This window comes from Prionailurus bengalensis, chromosome B2, assembly GCF_016509475.1.
Source record: "Prionailurus bengalensis isolate Pbe53 chromosome B2, Fcat_Pben_1.1_paternal_pri, whole genome shotgun sequence".
Taxonomy (NCBI): Eukaryota; Metazoa; Chordata; class Mammalia; order Carnivora; family Felidae; genus Prionailurus; species Prionailurus bengalensis.
In genome coordinates, this window is record NC_057349.1 from 40,738,487 (window position 1) to 40,759,532 (window position 21,046).

The 21,046-nt window shown below is 52.1% G+C and overlaps 2 protein-coding genes across 12 annotated transcripts in view; both read left to right on the forward strand.

Moving 5' to 3' along the window:
* Nucleotides 1–104: 104 nt before the first annotated feature.
* SRF (serum response factor) lies at nt 105–9,879 on the forward strand. The gene is made up of 7 exons (XM_043591462.1): nt 105–868; nt 2,514–2,780; nt 4,587–4,848; nt 5,411–5,530; nt 6,548–6,739; nt 7,142–7,218; nt 7,429–9,879. The coding sequence occupies exons 1-7, from the start codon at nt 344–346 to the stop codon at nt 7,522–7,524; spliced, it is 1,539 nt and encodes a 512-aa protein (XP_043447397.1). The 5' UTR covers nt 105–343; the 3' UTR covers nt 7,525–9,879.
* A 568-nt stretch (nt 9,880–10,447) lies between these two features.
* CUL9 (cullin 9) overlaps nt 10,448–21,046 on the forward strand; it is a 37,317-nt gene continuing 26,718 nt past the window's right edge. For 9 of the 11 annotated variants that reach the window (XR_006298932.1, XM_043591463.1, XM_043591466.1 and 6 more), the window contains exons 1-9: nt 10,450–10,574; nt 12,243–12,846; nt 13,421–13,575; nt 13,892–14,401; nt 14,885–15,020; nt 15,169–15,362; nt 15,629–16,034; nt 16,447–16,639; nt 19,519–19,726. Coding sequence is in view for 8 of the 11 variants with exons in the window: in XM_043591463.1 (XP_043447398.1) it covers nt 12,252–12,846; nt 13,421–13,575; nt 13,892–14,401; nt 14,885–15,020; nt 15,169–15,362; nt 15,629–16,034; nt 16,447–16,639; nt 19,519–19,726 (2,397 nt within the window). In the remaining 3 variants the exon portion in view is untranslated. Of the gene's footprint in view, nt 10,575–12,242; nt 12,847–13,420; nt 13,576–13,891; nt 14,402–14,884; nt 15,021–15,168; nt 15,363–15,628; nt 16,035–16,446; nt 16,640–19,518; nt 19,727–21,046 lie in introns of all 11 variants that reach the window. The other 2 variants (XR_006298933.1, XR_006298934.1) reach the window with 1 other exon arrangement.

A 21,046-nucleotide genomic window follows, 5' to 3' on the forward strand; every position in this document is an offset into this window, starting at 1 on the left:
CCGCCAGCGCGTGGTCCCGGCCCCCTCCACCCGCCGTCTCGGCCGCGGCCAGCAGCCCCTGCCCCCCGGGGGACGCTGACGGCCGCCGGGCGCGCCGCCCTAGCATACGGACAGGGGGCGCTCCGAGCGGCCTGGGGCAACCCGGGCCACAGGGGCAGGAAAGTGAGGGCCCAGGTCGGCCCGGGCGTGCAGGGGCCCCGGGTTCGCAGCGGCGGCGGCGGCGGCAGCGATAGAGGCTCTAGCAGCAGCGGGAGTGCCGGGTTGAGCCGGGAAGCCGATGGCGGCGGCGGCGGCGGCTCCGATTCCTCGCTGACTGCCCGTCCGCCCTCCTGCATTGAGCGCCATGTTACCGAGCCAAGCTGGGGCCGCGGCGGCGCTGGGCCGGGGCTCGGCCCTGGGGGGCAGCCTGAACCGGACCCCGACGGGGCGGCCGGGAGGTGGCGGCGGCGGCGGCGGCGGGACTCGCGGGGCTAACGGGGGCCGGGTTCCCGGGAACGGCGCGGGGCTCGGGCCGGGCCGCCTCGAGAGGGAGGCTGCAGCAGCAGCGACAACCACCCCGGCGCCCACCGCGGGGGCCCTCTACAGCGGCAGCGAGGGCGACTCGGAGTCGGGTGAGGAGGAGGAGCTGGGCGCGGAGCGGCGCGGCCTGAAGCGGAGCCTGAGCGAGATGGAGCTCGGCGTGGTGGTCGGTGGGCCCGAGGCGGCGGCGGCGGCCACCGGGGGCTATGGGCCGGTGAGCGGCGCGGTGAGCGGGGCCAAGCCGGGTAAGAAGACTCGGGGCCGCGTGAAGATCAAGATGGAGTTCATCGACAACAAACTGCGGCGCTACACGACCTTCAGCAAGAGGAAGACGGGCATCATGAAGAAGGTACCGGGCCGGGAGGCTGGCCGGCCACAGGGGACACGGAGGGTGGGGACGCGCAGGGGGAGCCCGGGAGGAAGGCAGAGCCGAGGCGGAGGTGAGAGGCGGCGAGTCTGCAGGAGCTGTGTGGGAGGGTATAGCTGTTACCCCAGGAGGGCGAGAGGGGAGGGGCGCTAAGGAAATGTGGGGAGAGGGGAGATGCCGCGAACGTCCAGAGAAGAGGGGAAAGGCGCCGAGGTGGGAGTGACGGGCGCGAGAGAGGAACGGGGCCCTTGAGGAGTGAAGGGGTGAAGAGTGGTTGTGGGAAGCTTGGAGGCTGCTTGGAAGGTGGTTAATGAGACGCGGGGGTCACTAGATCCAATGCCTTCTGGTGTTCGGGGGAGGGTGCTGGAAAAGCAGGGGGCCAAGGGAAGGTATGGAGGTGAAGAGGCTGAAGCTCTGTAACAACAATGAGCCAGCATGTGTGGGAAGAAGGTGGGCACCACAAGAGTAGTGCTGGCTGGAAGGACCGACAGGTATGATGACCCAATGGGGCTTAAGAGCCCCAGGTAAGGGAGCAAAGCAGGAGAACTGATGCTGCCCTGAGCAGCAGGGACTGAGTCGAGCGATGGCCATGTGTCTTCCTTTGCATCCACTGGAAACCTGCACACTCCCTGCAGGACAGACTTCAGAACCATCTGCCTTTGGGACAAGTGGTGTTTCCAGCCCTAGGGAGAATCTGTGCATGGAGTTTGGGGGAAGGCAGGGAGGTTTGCAGAGGTACCTAGAAATTCTTCCTCTTCCAGCCAGCAATCCAGTCAATAGGGATGAGGAAAGGAGCCGTCTTGAGGTGTAGAAGATATGGGAAGGGATGGAAGCAGGTGAACTGGGAAACAAGCTAGAACCCTGGGGACATTGGATAGTGTTTATTTCTGTCCCCTATAGAAACCAGAGCTGCTTCCAAGGTGGGTTGTGGAACTTTTGGGAGAGTAAGGATACCATCCATGGGGCCACCCTTGGTGTCCTTCCTGGGCTCATGGAAGGGTGGTAGCTGCTAATCTAGCCCCCGTCTCCTCTCCCATCATTCCAGATGCTACTGCATCAAGACAAAGACAGAAAAAAGGGGGTAGCACAGTATTATAGGGCAGAAGGACAAATGGCAACAGGTTAGGGCTTGTGTGGTTTCTGGGAAGAAACGTGGGACAGCTTAGAACTTACTTGGCGTGGCCCCTTATCCCTAATGCGACTTACAGTGTGATAGCAACTTCAGTTTGGTTCCTGTGACAGTGAAGAGTGGGTGAGAGCCCTCTCTCCATGAGGCTCTTGGCACTAAGCTGTAGTCAGGAGCAGCTATCTGCCCCCTGCCACCCCAAGTCCCCTGAGGTTATATATTCTGTCACTAGGGGGCTGTGACTGTGCCTGAGGTATCTGCAGGTCAGTGGCTGCTCCTCAAAGGAGGAGCATGGTAGTTCTTCTGCTCTCCAGCTCACTTCCAGATATCTTGATAGACCCTTTCCCTGCCCCAGTCACTGGAGAGGAAGGTCCCTGGGGGGCGGAGGGGGGCGGACAGGGGGTTGAGATCACTGTGTATTTCTTTTCTTCCCTACTTCCCAAGGAAGGTAGAGAGAAATAGTTTGGCTGACCTACCCATCTCCTCCCCCCCTACCCCCAGGCCTATGAGCTGTCCACGCTGACAGGGACACAGGTGCTGTTGCTGGTGGCCAGTGAAACAGGCCATGTGTATACCTTTGCCACCCGCAAACTGCAGCCAATGATCACCAGTGAGACTGGCAAGGCACTGATTCAGACCTGCCTCAACTCGCCAGACTCTCCACCCCGTTCAGACCCCACCACAGACCAGAGAATGAGTGCCACGGGCTTTGAAGAGACAGACCTCACCTACCAGGTGTCGGAGTCCGACAGCAGTGGGGAGACCAAGGTGTGTTTGGGTCGCCTATCTGAGGGGAAGGAAGGGGAGGGACTTCACCGGCAGAGAGGGGAGGGGGTCCCCGTCTCTCCCTCACTCAGGATAGGTGCCCACCGAGGTGGGATGGAGCCGGGTTAGTGCCCCTCATCCTAGGGGACAGGTGTCCATCCTCGCCATCCTGACAGGAGGCCGGCCCCCTAGATAAGCGGGCGGCCTCCGTGCCCTTATAAGGCCGGCTCCGGCTCCAGGCCGGCCTCCCGCCTGCAGCCCGCCCGCCTGGCAGGGCCCTTGCATTCCTCCCGCCAGCTGTCTCCCTGCTGGGGGCGGGGGCGTAGCTTAGCCCTGCCCTCGCAGCAGGCTGAGTTGCCAGGGAGTAGGAAGGAAGCACTCGTGGGCTCCAGGGTCCTGGGAACCCAGCACTGTCGACAGGCGGGCTCGTTGACTGGGCTGGAGACTACCTTACTAGCCAGCCGCCTACCTCTTCAGGATGTCCGGGCCTGGGCACGTTTAGGGAGTGTATTCGCTGCTGCTAGGGATGCTAGCCCTAGTTACGCCCCCCCCCCTTCCTCTTCCCGGTAAGGAGAGGGGGCGGGGCTTCCTCCATTGCTCCTCTGGGGAGCCCCACCTTCCGGGTGGCCCTTCACTAACTGGCCAATCGGAGGAAGCGGCACTGTTTGCCTTAGCAACGCCTTCGCCAATCAGAGGCTTCGAGCTCAGCTGCCTAGCAAACATCCCGCGCTGACCCACCCCCAGTGTTTGAACCCCCTCAGTTCTCTGGGCTTGGTTCTCAGTTTGTGGCTTCCTCCTTCCCCTTCTAAGAACAAAGGCTCGCTGAGGGGAGGGTCAGTGCTCCGGGATACCCCCTCTTACTGGCATATCATCTGTAATTGCAAACTCTTGAAGCAGTAGGGCTCATTTATTCCCAGGGAACTTTGTTGGAGGAATAAATTCCTTTGGTAGTTTAATAGGAGCGCCTATTTAATAGGGGCTCAGTCGGTTGAGCATCAGACTCTTAATTTCAGCCCAGGTCACGATCTCCTGGTTAGTGAGATAAAGCTCTGCTTCAGGCTTCGGGCTGACAACCTGCTTGGGATTCTCTCTCTCTGCCCTTCCCCCATGTGCACACGTGCTCTCCCAAAATAAGTAAACAAACATAAAAATAATAATAAATTATGTATTTAAAAAATTCCATTGATAGTTTAAATCGTTAAGTATTTGGCATGAGTGCTTAATTGCCAAACACCCAAGATCTCTCTGAAACCCTAAATTCCTTGAAAAACTCTTGTCCCTATCTCAGAAGCCTGGCAAATCAGAGCTGGAAAGATTTTTTAAAGGACATAGTAGCCCAGCCCCCTCATGTTTACAGAAGAGGAGAACTGAGGCTCAGAAAGAGGAAGTGATTTCCCCAGGGTCACATAGATGATCACTGCCAGAGCCGGGAATAGACCCCTGTGTCCTGGTCCCCCAGCCGATGTGATTTACCACAGTCCACTGGGGCAGAGAATTCAGGGAATTGGGATGGTATCAGCAGCAGAGCAGCAAATACTTACTGCTCTTTTTAGGTGTCAGGAACTTTATGTGTGTTAACCTATTAATCTTCACAACACCTATGGGGGTAGGTCTTCTCCTTTTACAGACAGGAAACTGAAGTTCAGCAGCTCAGTAACTTGTCCAGGGGTCAGACGGCAGGTAAATGGCAGAGCTGGGGTTTGAACCCAAGCTCACTGGTTCCAGTCTGGGTTGTGTCACGCCACACAAAGCCTCTGCAGGGGCAGGGTCCGGTAGAGGCTCACTGCTGCATCTTTCCTCTGGGTGTAGGACACACCGAAACCCGCGTTCACAGTCACCAACCTGCCGGGTACCACCTCCACCATCCAAACAGCACCCAGCACCTCTACCACCATGCAAGTCAGCAGCGGCCCCTCCTTCCCCATCACGAACTACCTGGCACCAGTGTCTGCTAGCGTCAGCCCCAGCGCTGTCAGCAGTGCCAACGGGACTGTGCTGAAGAGTACAGGCAGTGGCCCTGTCTCCTCCGGAGGCCTCATGCAGCTGCCTACCAGCTTCACCCTCATGCCCGGTGAGTCAAGTCACAGGGGGCAAACTGAGCGTGCCAAGAGTGGGTTTAGGGCTGGCACAAGGAGAACCTCTTTCCCTGCTAGAAGGAGGGTGGGCAGGGGCCAGAGCCTGAGAGAAGCCTCTTATGTCCCACTGGTAGGCACACCCTTCCCCGCTGGGACCCCTATTATCCTTGTCAATAAGTTTCAAGCATACTCTCTGGCCTTGTCTAGCTAGCCCAGCCCTGTGCCCCCCACTGCCACAGGGACCATAGACATTCCACCACTTCCCTACCTTGAGTGGAGGATAGGTCATGTCCTTGATGGTTCAGTGCTAGCTCCTATGTCAACCAAGGAGGCAGAGGCAAGGCCTGGGGTGGGAGGAGGAGGGAAGGGCACGAGCAGAGGGCAGAAACCCATGGAGACAAGATTCAGGACACAAAGGGCCTCTTTAGCTCCCAGGAAAGATAGCTATGGGAGTTGGGGAGCAGTGTGCCAGACCCTGGGCCTAGGGTTGTTTGTGGGTGCTTGGTGCAGGTGGTAGATGGGTAGGACAGAACATGAGTAAGTCTCTGTGTCTCATAGGTGGGGCAGTGGCCCAGCAGGTCCCAGTGCAGGCCATTCAGGTGCACCAGGCCCCACAGCAAGCGTCTCCCTCTCGCGACAGCAGCACAGACCTCACGCAGACCTCCTCCAGCGGGACAGGTATAGCTCAAAACTCTCACCTCCCTGCCCTGCCTCATTCATGAGGCCTAGCAGCAAAGTGCCCAGCAATATCCCTCCTGTAACTAAGGTCTGAGAATTTCTTAATGTGGAGATGGAGGCATTTGGCTTAACCCTTATTCTAATCCTTATGGGAAAGTCAGGTGAGGATGGCTGGGTTTGGAATCCTGCCCTGTGGTAGGGCTATGGATTCCAGGAATAAATTAGGGAGCATTGAGGCCACGCTTCTCTTCATTCAGATGAGAAGCTGGAGGCCCAGAAAGAAGTTACTTGCCCAAAGGCACATGTTTGCTTAATTATCAGGAAAGATTTATAAAGCAGTTTCCTTGTGGGAGGGTATCCTAGGTTCTGAGTAGCTGTAATTCCTCTTGGTGTCTCTAGTCATTTCAGAAATGATGAGACACTTTCAAAATAAAATTAATTTTAGGTTCTTGTTAGTGACAGTCTTGTTACACAAGGTGTGGTCTATGGACAGAAGCCTAGCATCATCTGGGAGCTTGATAGAAATGCAGACTCTTAAGTCTTACCCCAAACCTACTGAATTAGAATCTGCTTTTTAACAAGATCCCAGGTGACCTTATGCACGTTAACGTTTGATGTTTAAAAGATGAGTTTGTTAGCCACACGTTTAGAAAGAGGGAGAAGTGAGAACAAATAAAAATGGGATAATGGAACCCCCTGAAAAGGGAGTATGTGAGTTTCCTTAGAGTGGGTCAGTCATTGTAATCTTTGTTTTTCCCAGGGCCTTAGGGTCTTGGAACAAAGAATTCAGCAGATAGACAACTGAATGGTACAATGTGATAGGATACAATTAAAGGTTGGTGCTCTTGTGTTCAAGAAAAAAATAAGGCTTTGCTTAGTTGATGAAAGGGAGCAGAGGAATGAGTCTTCTCCCACTTCTGACCTGGGAAGTGGCATGAGGGCTCTGGAGTCCTGGAATTCCTGGGAGTGGGATGGGGGCCAGTGCCAACCTCACAGATGTGTGTCTGTGTTTGCCAGTGACATTGCCCGCCACCATCATGACGTCATCCGTGCCCACAACTGTGGGCGGCCACATGATGTACCCTAGTCCCCATGCGGTGATGTATGCACCCACCTCGGGCTTGGCTGATGGCAGCCTCACCGTGCTCAATGCCTTCTCCCAGGCGCCATCCACCATGCAGGTGTCCCACAGCCAGGTCCAGGAACAAGGTGAGTTGTGGGGTGGGGCTGAGAAAAGGAGGACCATTTCCTCCTTTATATACCCACATGCTCAAATGGTCCCCCACATATACACCTAGATGTACACATTCACATACACAAACTAGAATGTCCACACATATACCTACACACACACAGACACACACACACACACACACACAGATGCTTGCACATATATTTTGACACCCATAGCTGTTCACTAGGCTACATATGCGTACTTGAAAACACATACCTACATGCACACATGGACACGGACACATTTGGACACTCACCTTTGGGCACGTACGTCTGAGGCTTACAGGGTCACTTGTGCATTTATCATCACTTCTCCGATAATCTGGAAGTTTCACTTGAGCAGGCGATTTGAGTATCTTTTGTGGTTTCCCACTGCAGGTGGTGTCCCCCAGGTGTTCCTGACGGCACCATCTGGGACAGTGCAGATCCCTGTTTCTGCAGTTCAGCTTCACCAGGTAGGTGGGGGGCACCCTTCACCCCATGCCAGCCAGCCAGCCAGCCATTTCTTTATCTTGACCTTGGGGATTCAATTTACCTATTGGTCAAAGCCAAGATCCCTAGTCAGGAGGCCTGTTTTCCTGGTCAGGCCTGTGGTGGACAGGCAGGCAAGCAGTGGGAGCTTCCCCTGGCTGGTCCCTCTTCCTTACACATCCTTTTCCCTCCAGATGGCTGTGATAGGGCAGCAGGCTGGGAGCAGCAGCAACCTCACCGAGTTACAGGTGGTGAACCTGGACGCCGCCCACAGCACCAAGAGTGACTGATCCGCCCTGCCGCCCTGGACAGATGGCCCAAGGGATGGCACCACTTATTTATTGTTGCCTTTTCACGTTTTCTTTACACACACGTTGACGGGCCGCAGGAGGGAGGCAGGGAGGAGGAGTGGGCAGCCACGGGACTGAGCCCTCTCACTCCAGCCAAAGAAATGGGCCAGCCTGCCCTCCACCCCGTCCTCCCTCACCCTCCCCTCCTAGCTCCACCTCCCATTTTCTGTTGATGGTGGGGCTGTCCTCCCTCCTCAGACTCCCCTTGCCAGCTTGGCTCCATGTTTGCCATGAGTATTAGCTTATCCAATGGGACCGTGCCCCACCTTCCCACATATAGGCCTCTGTGGGACTAGGCACCGTGTTCCCCCTGAGGAAGCAGTTGGGGTCCTCTCCCAGCCTTGCTGACTCTGTGTCAGCCCTGTGTCTGTCACAGGCTGGACAAAAAGAGCCCTACCCCTGCCCCTCAGGGAGCCACCTGGGGAGATGGGGCTTCTTCCCTCACGCTGCCGCCCCGTTGTCTCTGCAGCTCCTGAGAACTGGGCCTGTGCACAGAGCAGGGTTCTGGGGCCATCTGCCCTGCCCTGCCTTGCCAATCCCCTTGGGACTCCAGGGACTCCCGGGTTGGAGGGAACCACCAGTGTTCCCTCTCACCCTGTCTTCCCCCCTCTCCTCCCAGCTGCTTTACTTAAAGTTGATTTTGAACTTTTTATTTGAGGAGACGAAGTGAAAACAAATCTATAAATATATATTTTTAAAATATTTAAACTTTTTTTTATGGCGTTTTTCTCGTCCCCCTCCCTCCCCAAGCTCCCCTTCCCTGGGGAGCCCTGGGGCTCCCCGGAACTGGCTGGGCCTCTGGGGACAGAGCCACCCCATGAGCTCGGGGCCCACCAGTGTGTAGGGGAGATTCTGGGATTGCCCGGTCCTGGGTTGTTTCCAGGAGAAAACCGGGGGAGGGGCCCTCAGGCCATGCCCCAACGGGGTGGGGAGGGTGACCCACAGCCCTGGGTCTCTTTTTGCCCTTTAGGGCTGTTGCAAGGGAGAGGGAAGAGGGAGACCAAATGTGGGGGCGGGGGTGGGAGGGTGTCAGGTAGAGGCAACTGACTTCATTTGTGCCACACACATGGGCATTGCAGCCTTGCGCTCCCCCAGGCCTGCAGCTGCCTGGGGCCCAAGTTGCAGTGAGCAGGGTGGGGTCTGGGAGGGGGTGAGAGGCAGGAATGGGGGGCAGAAGAAACGGGAGCAGCTCTTGGGCTGAGTATAGAGATAGGGGAGCCAGAAATGGGCAGCTCTCCCAGGGAGTGAGCAGCTACTGTAACTTTTTTAAATTAAGACAAAAAGCCTTGAAGAAAATGACTTTATTTTTCTAAGTGTAACCTCAGTATTTATGTAATTTGTACAGGGGCCGTGCCCTACCCCACTCTGCCCGCTACGGGGTAGACCTTGAGGATGGGCCAGCATAGGGGGAGGGTCTTTTACCCTGTGTCAGAGCCTACCTTCAACCCCTATATCCAGAAAGGGAGCTTTTTTTCAGAACAGGGCAGCAGTTGGGGTGGAGTTTTATTAACCCCTGTGACTGCCTTCAGGAAGAACAATCCTGCTTCTGTGATTAGGTGAAGGGGTGGGGGAAGTTTTTGTGCACAGCCTAGTTATCAAGGGGATGATTTGCCGACATGTTTGAGAACCCCTGTAACCTCTAACCCCCATTGCTGTCTTGCCCCAGTTTGGGGTACCAAGATGGAAGTCACCATTCTGGGCTTTCTCCTGGAGATAGCTGGGGTTTATGGGTGGCTTACAAGGCTGGGGCATGGCAAATCAGGGGCCAGAGAGTCGGGGAGCTTGGGACTCAGGTCTATAACTGCCCAGCCCCCTTTCTCTGCTCTTGTTTCACTCCACGATCATTCACTCACTCCCCACTCCCCCACCCAGGGAAGGAGACTGATGAATTCCTCCTCTCCTTCTCACGAAAGACAGACCCAGTGAGTGAATCAGGCAAAGTGCTTATAATGTGTGTTGTGTGAGCGTGGCCTTGGGAGAACATGTGTGCGTCAGGGATGAGGTGGCATTTATATGTGCAGCAACCCTTGGTGTTTCCCTTCCTTGGTGGCTCTGGAGTGCGTGTGTGTATGTGCGTGCGCGTGTGCATGTGTGTGCAAGTGTGTGTGCCTGAGTGTGTGTGTGTGCGTGTGTGTGTGTGTGTGTATGAATGTGGAGTGTGTATGTAAGTGGTTTCTACTTCCCCTGGGATGCTGACCCAGGAATAGTGGACATGGTCACAGTCCTATGTACAGAGCTTTCTTTTGTATTAAAAAAATACTCTTTCAATAAATGTATCATTTTTGTGCACAGACAGTGGGGTCTTTGCCTCCGTTTCTCCGTGTAGGGAGGGAGGGAAGAATGAAAAGGAATCAAACTCTAAACGTTGTTCTGAGATGCAAGCCTGGCTGCTTGATGAGAACAAGGGCAAAGCTAAGGGGAGCTTTGGGCTGTATAACCCTGCGGCTTAATCTAAGGAACATTTCGGGGAGCTGGAGCCTTTATCTTTGTGCATGGTTTTGTTAGGTGTTTAGGCCAACACACAGATGAGCCATATTAATTTATAGGTAAAGTGACTCAACCAAGCCAAACCACTGCTTAAGGAGTTTGGGTTTGGGAAACTCATGGCCACGTGACCTCGTGAAAACTCAAAGGACAGCTCCGGGGTGAAGGTGTAGGTTTCTGGTGGATGGGGAAGCCGACCCACTATATGCCAATGCTGCTTCCGAGGTGATGGAGGGAAAGCGCTGCGTACTTCTGCAACGAGGAGCAACGCGACAGCGAGCGCCGCCTCTGACCGCAGCGCGCCCCAACGCAGCGGCGCGGCCACTACGCATGCTCCACTCGCGCGCCCTTCCGCCACGCTCGACTGTGGGCCGCTGGGGGACCCGTAGAAGCCGGGCCGGGCCCTCCCTCGCGGTGTGACCCGGAAGGGAGCTGCTGAAGAGGCGGGGCCAGGACGGCGGGACCGGCCGCTGGCTCCCAGCGAGGGCCAAGCCGGGCGGTGGGAGGTGAGAGGAGGGTCCTGAGGCGACCCAGTCCCTGCCGCGTTCCCTTCCCGCTCCCAGACGCGGTCTCCGTGGGGTTGACGACGGGAGCCAGGTCTTGCTCTCTGAGATTCTCTCGGTCCTGTCAGCCTCCTCGGACCGCGCCCCCCCATCCTCACCCCGCCTCCTAAAGCCGTTCCGCTGCCCTAGTGGCCTCCGCCACCCCATGGTCTGCAAGCTTGGGTCTGACCTTCCTACACGCGTCTACCTGCTGTCTCATCCCCAGGTCCAGACCTCACCCCCACACCTCAGTTTACAGCTTCTGTTCTAGGCCCATGATAGTTCTGCTTCTACCCCCCACTTTAGCCCATCGGTTGTTTTACTTCACCCTGCTCATCGGTTGTCCGTCGCTAAGTCACTTCCCTGCCTTGTCCCCCCAACCCCACCCCGACCCCCGCCACACTACTAGGACCCCTGCCCCCATTGAGGTTCACATCCCATGTTTCCCCTCTTCTTCACGCCTTTCTTCTGTCGTCTTCTATCCCCGCCCCCCCATTCCTACTCTTACCACTCCCCACTGTCCCCATTCTGCTTTATATCACACATACCTTTTCCTGATCACCAGCTTAGTCGTCTTCCCACTCCCATTTATCATCTTTTGGCTTAATGACTAAATTTATCTGAGGACTGCCTCTCCCTTCTCCAGCTAAGAATATTAGATTGTGTTTACTGAGCTCTCACGATGTGCTAGCGGCTGCTCTAGGTGCTTTACATACATGATCTTACTTAGTTTTTACCACAGCTTCATGGGGTGGGTATGAATACTGTTACCATGTTGAAGAGAAGGGAACTGAGGTTCAGGGATGAAGCAACTTGTCCAAAAAATAATCACAGAATAAGTGAAAGAGCCAGAATTCGAAGTCACTCTTAATCTGACTCTCCTCTGTGCCATATTGCGTCTCTAATATCTTCATCATCTCCTGACCTTATTTCCTACCCTTCAACTCCATGATCACCATCTCCATATTTATGAACCTCACCCTACATACAGCTTAAGTGCCAGGTGGGTCCTGGTCTTTTTTCCTATAATATAATCTGGCCCCTTCAGCCCCTCTCCTGCTCACAATACTCTGATACACTTTCCCATCCAGTTATCTGGATGTGGGTGCCCACTGCCCAGCCTCCGTTGTCTGTTTTCTCTATCTGCTATGGCCCACTCGTTTATATCCACATTCCAGCTTTATGCTGTCATTTTTACTCCCTCTCCTACCCCTCCTGCATCCTGACTATTCACATTTGTTCTGCCCCACTGTCTCCCATGCTGCTGTCCTGTCTGCCCACCCATGTTATCCTTCTAAGTCTTGATCTGTAGCCCTCAGCCATACTGCTCTTCTGCTCAGACTGTCCTGCTTAACTGTCATTCTTTTTGTTACCCTTTTCTTCTTATCCTCTCTTGTAACCTCTTCCATCTCTTAAACCCCTTCATTTCATCCTGTTGTTGTTTCCACTGCATTCTCCTTCCTTATAAATCCCAAAGTATGTTCACGTTATATATTTCATCCTATGCTTGGCTTTTTGTATTTGGCCTGTAACTTCCACCCTGCACCCAATCTATGTCTCAAGGTTCCACCCGGTCGGTGTAGTCTTTTCCTTTGCCCTCATTACCTTTATCTTTCTCCTTCTGTGTCCCAGGAGGTCAGGATGGTGGGGGAACGGCGTGCTGGGGACGTCATGGTGCCCTTGGGGCCCCAGCTGCAGGCATATCCTGAAGAGCTTATTCGACAGCGGCCTGGGCATGATGGGCATCCTGAATACCTCATCCGATGGAGTGTTCTGAAGTGTGGGGAAGTGGGCAGAGTGGGTGTGGAAGAGGGTAGGACAGAGCACATCCTCATGTGGCTGTCAACCCCCGAAGTCTACGCCAACTGCCCCATGCTGTTAGGTGAGCGGGCTCTATCTAAGGGACCTCAGCATGAACAAGCTGGGGGTTCAGGAAGCTTTTCCTGCGATCCCGGAGGTCTGGATGACACAGCAATGGGAGAGATGGAGGCTGATGTGCGGGCACTGGTGCGCAGGGCTGCCAGGCAGCTGGCAGAAGGTGGGACCTCGAGCCTCACAGCTGCTGTGCTCCACACCATCCATGTGCTCAGTGCCTATGCCAGCATTGGGCCCCTCACTGGGGTCTTCAGGGAGACAGGAGCCCTGGACCTGCTTATGCACATGTTATGCAACCCTGAGCCTCAGATCCGTCGGAGTGCTGGCAAGATGCTGCAGGCTCTGGCAGCCCACGATGCTGGTAAGAGACAGTCAGGGGAAGAAGGAAAGTACTGGAGAAATTGGGGCCAGGAGGAGTAAAAACAGGAAGAGGAGGGATTGCCCAACTCTGTAAGAACTCCTAGTTCTTGAATTGCTGAATACCAACTCAATGCAAAAAAAAAAAAAAAAAAAAAAAAAGAGTATAAATTAATAAACTATTACAGGTATATAAATAGGAAAAAATAATAGTACCTGGCTTATCTGTCCATTCTCAGTGCAGTGGCAGAGAAGAGACTAGGGTAGGTTTATATTTTTAAGTGGTGGGTTGAAATTTGTTGATTGTGAAATCAGTTTGGTGGGTTACAACCAACACTTTTTAATGTAGAATAACTAGTAGGTAGCACTTGGCAAGATAAGTTATGTAGCATTAAATATATGTTTCAGTTGTACGTATGTGTATTTATATCAGGTTACCAAGTAAAATGTATATACCTTCCTGGGAGAGTCTCAGTTGCAAAGAAGTTTGAAAGCCCCTGGGGTAGGAGATAGATAGTTTAGGGAAGGCAGGGGAAGTATTGGGGATTGAGAAGATACAGACTGGGTATGGATTACAGGGAGTCGGGCTCACGTCCTTCTGTCACTGAGCCAGCAAGATGGCATCGAGCAGCACATGGATTTTGACAGCCGCTATACTTTGCTGGAGCTGTTTGCAGAGACCACATCCTCTGAGGAACACTGCATGGCCTTTGAGGGCATTCATCTGCCTCAGGTACTCTGGCAGCTATGGGGGAAATGCTGTGTACAAGGCCTAAGACGTCACTTCTGAAAATGTGGTTCGGGATTATGCGTCCGCACCAGAGCCACTTGGGGAGCTTGTTAAAATGAAGGTTCGAGCTTGCCTCCCCACTCAGAATTTCTGAGATTAGACCCCAGGAACTTCTTGTGTGTTATATAAATCACAGTTTTAGACCTACAAGTGTGGGGATAAGGCATTTACATTTTTCTGTAGAACATGATATTGTGGGGAAAGGAGAGGGGCTGAAACTGGGAAAAGATGCACCTACACCACGGACTGTGTCCTACAGATCCCAGGAAAGCTGCTCTTCTCCCTGGTGAAACGTTACCTATGTGTCACCTCCCTGCTGGATCAGCTGAATAACAGTCCAGAGCCAGGGGCTGGAGACCGAGGCTCCCTGTCCCCAAGGGAGTTCAGCCAGGAGAAAAGCCGGGGGCAGCGGGAGCTGGAGTTCAGTATGGCTGTGGGCAGCCTCATCTCAGAGCTGGTGCGGAGCATGGGCTGGGCCCGGAACCTCAGCGAACAGAGCACGTCATCACCGCGGCCAACACGGTCCATCTTTCAGCCCTGCGTTTCAGGCCCTAGTCTTTTGCTCCCTGCCATGGTTGCCACCCCTAGAAAGCAAGAACGGGCCTTCCGTCAGCGCTCTGAATTCTCGAGTCGCTGTGGCTATGGTGAGTACGTGCGAGAGACGCTGCAGGCTGGGATGCGAGTTCGCATGCTGGATGACTACGAGGAGGTCAGCGCTGGGGACGAGGGCGAGTTCCGGCAAAGCAACAATGGCGTGCCCCCTGTGCAGGTGAGCAAGGGCAGAGGTCATGTGTGGGACACTGTTGGGGATCTAGGTGGAAAGGTATAGGTGGGGCTTCCAAGTAGGGGGCTCTCTGGCAGGCCACCCATGGAGAAAACCCCCAAGGGGATTAGAATGGTTAAAGGGGGTTGGGAAAATTTGGAAGGCTGAGAAAATCTAGTGGGAGTGGGTGGGCTATGAGGCCAAGCAGACTCACACCCGGGAAACACAGCTGATATATAGAGACACCCTCTAGCCCCCACCCATGGAGTTGGCTGGGAGGGAGTGTCAGAGCAGAGGCCATCAAGGTCAGGAGGAGATGAGAGGCAGGGCCCACCCTTTGGAGAGTGGAGTCTTTTGCCATACAGAGGCTTTCTGAAGCTTAGTCAGGTGTGCATCTGAGGACTGTGTGCCCAGCCTTATCCTCTCAAGCCTGCACCGCCCAGGGGTCAGAGGCCAATTCGTCCTTCTTTCTTCTTCCCTCCATACCAGGTCTTCTGGCAGTCAACGGGCCGCACCTACTGGGTGCACTGGCACATGCTGGAGATCTTGGGCCCTGAGGAAGCTGCTGAGGGTGCGGCTTCAGGAGCTGTGGAGAAGGGGGCAGGGGCTCCTCTGCTGGGCACAGGTGAGCCTTAGAGGGCACATGGACAGCATGTCTTTGAGCAGAGGAGTAGGACTGGGACAAAGCTACTCCTGACTAGGAGCTGCCCCAGAGATTCAGAAATGCACTCTGTTCCTGTTGGATGACGACACCCCTCTGCCTATATCCTCAGCACTTCCCTCCTGGGACTGGAAACCTGTGGAGGGGCTCTACTCTTTGCCATACCTCCAGCCTGAGCCTCAGAAGAATGAGCGATTGGGATACCTGACTCAGGCTGAGTGGTGGGAGCTGCTCTTCTTCATCAAGAAGCTGGATATATGTGAGCAGCAGCCAATTCTCCAGAATCTTCGGGAGAACCTGGATGAGGTATCTTAGGCCTGAGATACTTGGTTTGTAGTGGATTGGAGGTGAGATTCTCTAAGGGAGTTCTAGATAAGGGAGTGCTTAGGGGGAGGCTGGAGCTAGAGATGAGAGAGTATGAGGGGGCCTGCTGGGGAAGGAGACAAATCCCGTGAGGTCTGGTATGTAGAAGTGTGCAAGTCATGGCGGGAGGCGGCCACCCTGTCTATTACTGTCCCCTAGGACCTTTGCGTCTGCCCGTGCCTGAAATGCATACCTCCTTCTGTTGACAGACCCTGGGTGAAAAGGCCTTGGGGGAAATCTCCGTGCCCGTAGAGATGGCTGAGGGTCTGCTGCAGGTGCTCAGTAATCGGTTTGAGGGCAGTACCCTCAGTGACCTGCTCAACTCCCAAATCTACACCAAGTATGCACTGCTGCCTGATGAACTGAGCATCTCGTCTTCTTCACGAAGTCACTCATGTTCTCCAAATCCAGAAGAGGAGTCCAAGTTGGAGGTCAACTTCTCAGAAGAAGAGACTGAGTCTCCCAAAGCAAAAGCTGAGCCCCCAAAGGCAGATGCAGACACTGCCAAGGGAAAAACTGAGCCCCCCATGGCACAGAGTGATTCACAGCTGTTTAACCAACTTCTGGTGACTGAGGGGATGGTTCTTCCCCCTGAGATGAAGGAGGCAGCCAGTGGTGAGTCAGGTGCTGGGAAGGGAGGGTGAAGAAGTTGGAACAAGTCCCGGGCAGTCCCCACAGAAGTAGTTAGGGTAGAGGAAAGCTGTGGAGGAAGATTGCTGTTGCATGGGAAAATGCTTTGGAAGCATTCATCCATCTTCCTTCCTTTGACCTTGAGTGTGTGTAACCAATCACTGCTCCCTATCTTCAGTATCCCTGGAAAAGGAGGGTCTGTTTTCTGGAATATCTTCATCTTCTGCATTTGGCTATTAAATCCCTGGTACAGAATTGGAAAAGTTCAGAATGCAAGCTACAGTAATGAATAATGTATTAAAATGTCAGTAGGGTAACTGGGTTTGACCTTTAAACCCTTCCAACTTGGAGCATCCTCAATTTTTTTAAGCCACTACCTTTCCCTCACCAATTTCAGAAATGGCTAGAGGCTTGCGGGGTCCTGGTCCACGCAGCTCCCTGGATCAGCATGTGGCAGCAGTCGTGGCCACCGTGCAGATATCCAGCTTGGACACAGACCTGCAGCTCTCAGGCCTCTATGCCCTCTCTCAGGCTGTGGAGGAGGCCACTGAGCGGGACCACCCTCTGGTCCGTCCTGACAGATCCCTGAGGTTAGAATGGTGGGGAAGGAAGGGGTTTTGGTTTAAGCTGCCATTGGGGGAGGATGGTGGTAGAGAGGGAAGGAGCTATATCAGGAATTTGAAAGGCTGGGACTGAAAGAAGGGTCAGCCTGAGGGAGTAGTCGAGCAGGAGGATGCAATAATATAATGGAATATCATAATATTCTTGGAGCACTTACTCTGTGTCAGGCTCTACATGCATTTTCTCATTAAATCCTTCTCTTTCTTCCTTCCTGAGGAAGAGTTGATACTATGCTTATGGCATTGTATGGGTGAGGAAACTGAACCTTAGAGCATTTAAGAGTTTGCACAGAGTTTGATAGATAGCACAGCCAGGATTCAAATGTAGGTCCTGTTGGCCCTAGAGATTGAGTTCTTTTCTTTTCTTTTTTATCCCTTCCTGTTTTCTTGCTATTTTCAAAGGTATTTTTTAAATCACTACTTAATTATACAAATAATACACAAATACATTCTCATTTTGAAAGACCTGAAGGATGTAATAGAACACAGAAGGAAAAGACTAAGTCCTTCTTCACCACTGTTGCCAGTCTGCTGTGGATTCTTCAGACCTTCCATAGATTTACATTTGTTAGTGTGTTTCGAAATAGAACATCTTCTGAGTTTGTGTGTAAATAATTGTAATCGTACTACACGTTTCTGTGCTTTCCCTGCACACTCCTACACACTCAGTGTGTCTAAGAAAGCTCTACATGCCAGTCCACGTAGAGCTGCCTCATTATTTTCTCTGATACACAGGATTCTGCATGTGATTATATCCAAGTTCAAGTACAGTGTTCTGATGGGTTCATTTTCCTCACAGCCGCCAACACTGGATACTATTATTTTTTAAATCTATCAGATTGGCAGAATTTTAAACGATTGGTGTCTTTGTTTTCATTTCTTAGTTCTAGTGAAGTTAAGCACATTTGCCCACATTCATTGTGTTTCTTCTATAAATTTGTTCTTATCCTTGGCCCATTTTCTTCTTGGGTCTTCATTTTTTTCTTACTGATTTGTAGGCACTCTGGATATGAATTGGTTATTTATGTTTCACATATTTTGCTGGTTATTTTTCAAAATCATGTTAACTATTTTCTGGGTGTAAAATAATATATGCCCACTGTAAAAAAAGAATTAGACGATTATGAAGATAAAAATCATCTGAAGACCTTTTGCAGAGAGAGTCACTGTTAACATTTTGGTAAACATCCTTACTTATATTCCTGTATCCATTCATATATATTGCCCATGTTGTATTAACTTGTTTATAATAAGTTCTGGCTACACAAGGGGATTTATATTTAAAGCATATTTGATTCATGTTGTAGTCATCAAAAAGTTCATGAGAGAAGACAAATAAAGGCAGAACTTTCCCAGGCCACCTCCTCAACATACATCTCTGTCCCTGTGGGGAAGAAATAAATCCAGTTTTTTTTCTTGTGACACTCAATGTGATCTAGGAACTCTGGAGCACTTCTTCCTTTCCTTCAAATTAGCATTTCCATAGGACTCTCTCTCTAACTCATATTGCTTATCTCTTAACTTTGTGGACAGTGTCTTTCATTGTGCTGAAGTTTTAGAATTTTATGTTAGAATTAATTAATTAACCTTTAACTAGGCTCTACGTCCAACATGGGGCTCGAACTCATGACCCTGAGATCAAGAGTCACCTATTCTACTGACCAAGCCAGTCAGTCACCCCTGCGTTAGAATATTTTAATATTTTAATATTTTAAATGTTTATTTTTTTGAGACACAGAGACAGAGCACAAATGGGGGGAGGGGCAGAGAGAGAGGGAGACACAGAATCCAAAGCAGGCCCCAGGCTCCGAGCTGTCAGCACAGAGCCCAATGCAGGGCCTGAACTCACAAACCGCGAGATCATGACCTGTGCTAAAGTCGGATGTTTAACTGACTGAGCCTCTCAGGTGCCTCTAGAATACTTTTAAACTTCTTAATGGCTTCTAGGTTTTGAGTGAGTCTGTCCTATTTCAAGATTATAAAAAGTATTTGTCTTTATTTTCTAAGGATAGCTATGGTTTTGTTTTTTACATTTACTTTAAAATCTGTTTGCAGTTTATTTATGCTGATGGAGTGAGGCAGAACCCCGGCTGTAATTGTTTCAGGTGTCTCCACCTCATGTGTCACATGGTCCTTGCTCTTCTCATTGGCTGGGATGCCACCCTTACCTAGCGATCTGTATCTATCCTGCGTCATTTCCAGAATTTTAATTTTTATAAATTTATCTTTTGTTAACTAGCAGGCAAGTCTACCATTATTTCTTTCTAAACATTTCTTGACTATTCTTGCATATTTTCTCATCTTATGCCCAAATCTACCTGCCATATGTTTTGTAAAAAACCTTTCAAACATTGTGATTAGAATTACATTGAATTTATAGATTTATTTGAAAAGGTAAACCAGGGCTGGCTGGGTGGCTTAGTCTGTTAAGTGTCCAACTCTTGATTTTTATTCCAGTCATGATCTCATGGTTGTGAGGTTGAGCCCCACTTTGGGCTCCATACTGGGCATGGAGCCCGCTTACAATTCTCCCTCCCTCTCCCTCTGTCCTTCTCCTACTTGTGTTTGACACGTGCATGTATGCACAGACGTTTTCTCTCTCTTTCTTTCTCTCCCAACAAAAAAAAAGAAAAGGTGAGCCAGAGTTGGTAACCATTTTGCTCTACTGCCTCCTTCATGAGGTGAGGAGCCAGAGGCAGTTAGCCTGCAGAGGAGAGGGAGGGAAGAGTGGAACTAAGGCAAGAGCAGCTTGGATAATGGTGGGGGTGATGGATCTTGGTGGAGAGGGTTGGACAGGGAGTCAGGTGTGACTTTTGGGATGGGGAACTCCAATGTCTCTTCTCTCTAAGAGAGAAGCTAGTGAAGACGCTGGTGGAGCTGCTGACCAACCAGGTGGGAGAGAAGATGGTGGTGGTGCTGGCCCTGCGCCTCCTCTACCTGCTCATGACCAAGCATGAGTGGCGCCCACTCTTTGCCAGGGAGGGTGGCATCTACGCTGTGCTGGTTTGCATGCAAGAATATAAGACTTCCGTCCTGGTGCAGCAGGCAGGGCTGGCGGTGAGTGGACTGGGCCTGGTGGGAGAGAGTGATGGGCAGGAGGGGCAGGCCGGGGGACCGCTGATCTTGAGGAGGTACTGTGGTGATTTAGACCAGGGAGGAGACATTAGGATGGAAAGATGCAGGTGGGTTGAAGGTTCTAGCAGAACAGCCCTTGTGATTGAATGTGTGTCGGAAGAAAGGGAGAATGTTTTTAAGAATGACTCCCAGGTTTAAAATGGAGCAGCAGAGGGGATGAGGAGGTCATTCACTAAGTGGGGGAATGTGGAAGGAGGAAGAGGTATGGAAAGAAGGTCTGGAATTGAGTTTTTAGGTTTGTTCAGTTTCCCATATCTTTTTAGTTACAGTTAGATATCTGGTTGGAGACTAATTTTCTGCATGTGACAAAATGATTTTTTACCCTTTGATCTGAGTGGTACCCTTACACAGAAAATACCCCCTCCCCAGATGTGGGTGCCTTGCCACCTGGGCCCAGAGGAAGGGGGGCCCTCATCCAGGGGAGCTTATAGAAGAATTAGCTTCCTGACTACTCCAGACACAAGTGCTGGCTGGTAGGAGATGTGGACAGGGTGTGCTCTGTATAGCTTGGAGTCCCTGAGGGGGGCAGGTAGGCCTCATCCAGATCAGTTCTGAGAATGGATTCTGACAGTATAATGGCAACAACACGGACAGGAGCCCCGATCCCCTTAGGTTAGGCTGTCTCAGAGCGAGGTTGGGAGGCTCTTTTCCTGTGCGGGGCCAGCTAGGTGCTGCTCTGAAGAGCAGCCAAGCATTCATCATCTAGGCCGTGTTTGCTCAGAGAATTCCCCAACCCTTTCAGATTGCATGACCAAAATACAGCATTTGCCCCTAAATTCAAACTCTTGCCCTGTAGCAAAATGGCATCATCTTATTTATAACTTCAGGTTTATAGAATTCAGCTAACTGGGGAGATTGGGGTAACCAAAGGGAGAAAGCCTCGTTGTGACATAGCGTAACGGTAGCGTGGAGGATTCAGGCCTTATAAGGGAGAGTGTCCTGAGAATTAGTTCTAACCTTCTCCCCCCAGAAGGTTTCTTCTCAAGTGTCCTCCCTTTCACCAGGGAAGAGCGGTATAGCTTTCATCTTAATTTCATTTTCTTTGTAGTACCAGCAGACACGTTCATGCATTCCAAGTATTTTTTCCTAGAATTCCAACCGCTCTTCCTGTGAGACAACCCAAGTAGCCTTGTCGAGGAGGGCTGGCTACTGGCTTTGGAGGTCAAGGGACATAGGTTTGAGAGTGCTGGCCTAGTGGTGGTGATTGAAGCGATGGGAGCAGATGAAGTTGTCTAGGGAGGG

Bases quoted from the DNA above. Each gene is read 5' to 3' on its own strand.
- SRF (XM_043591462.1), top strand. From the start codon at position 344: ATGTTACCGAGCCAAGCTGGGGCCGCGGCGGCGCTGGGCCGGGGCTCG. The intron at 869-2,513 runs GTACCGGGCCGG...CCCTACCCCCAG, and splicing joins AGACGGGCATCATGAAGAAG to GCCTATGAGCTGTCCACGCT. The intron at 5,531-6,547 runs GTATAGCTCAAA...TGTGTTTGCCAG, and splicing joins GACCTCCTCCAGCGGGACAG to TGACATTGCCCGCCACCATC.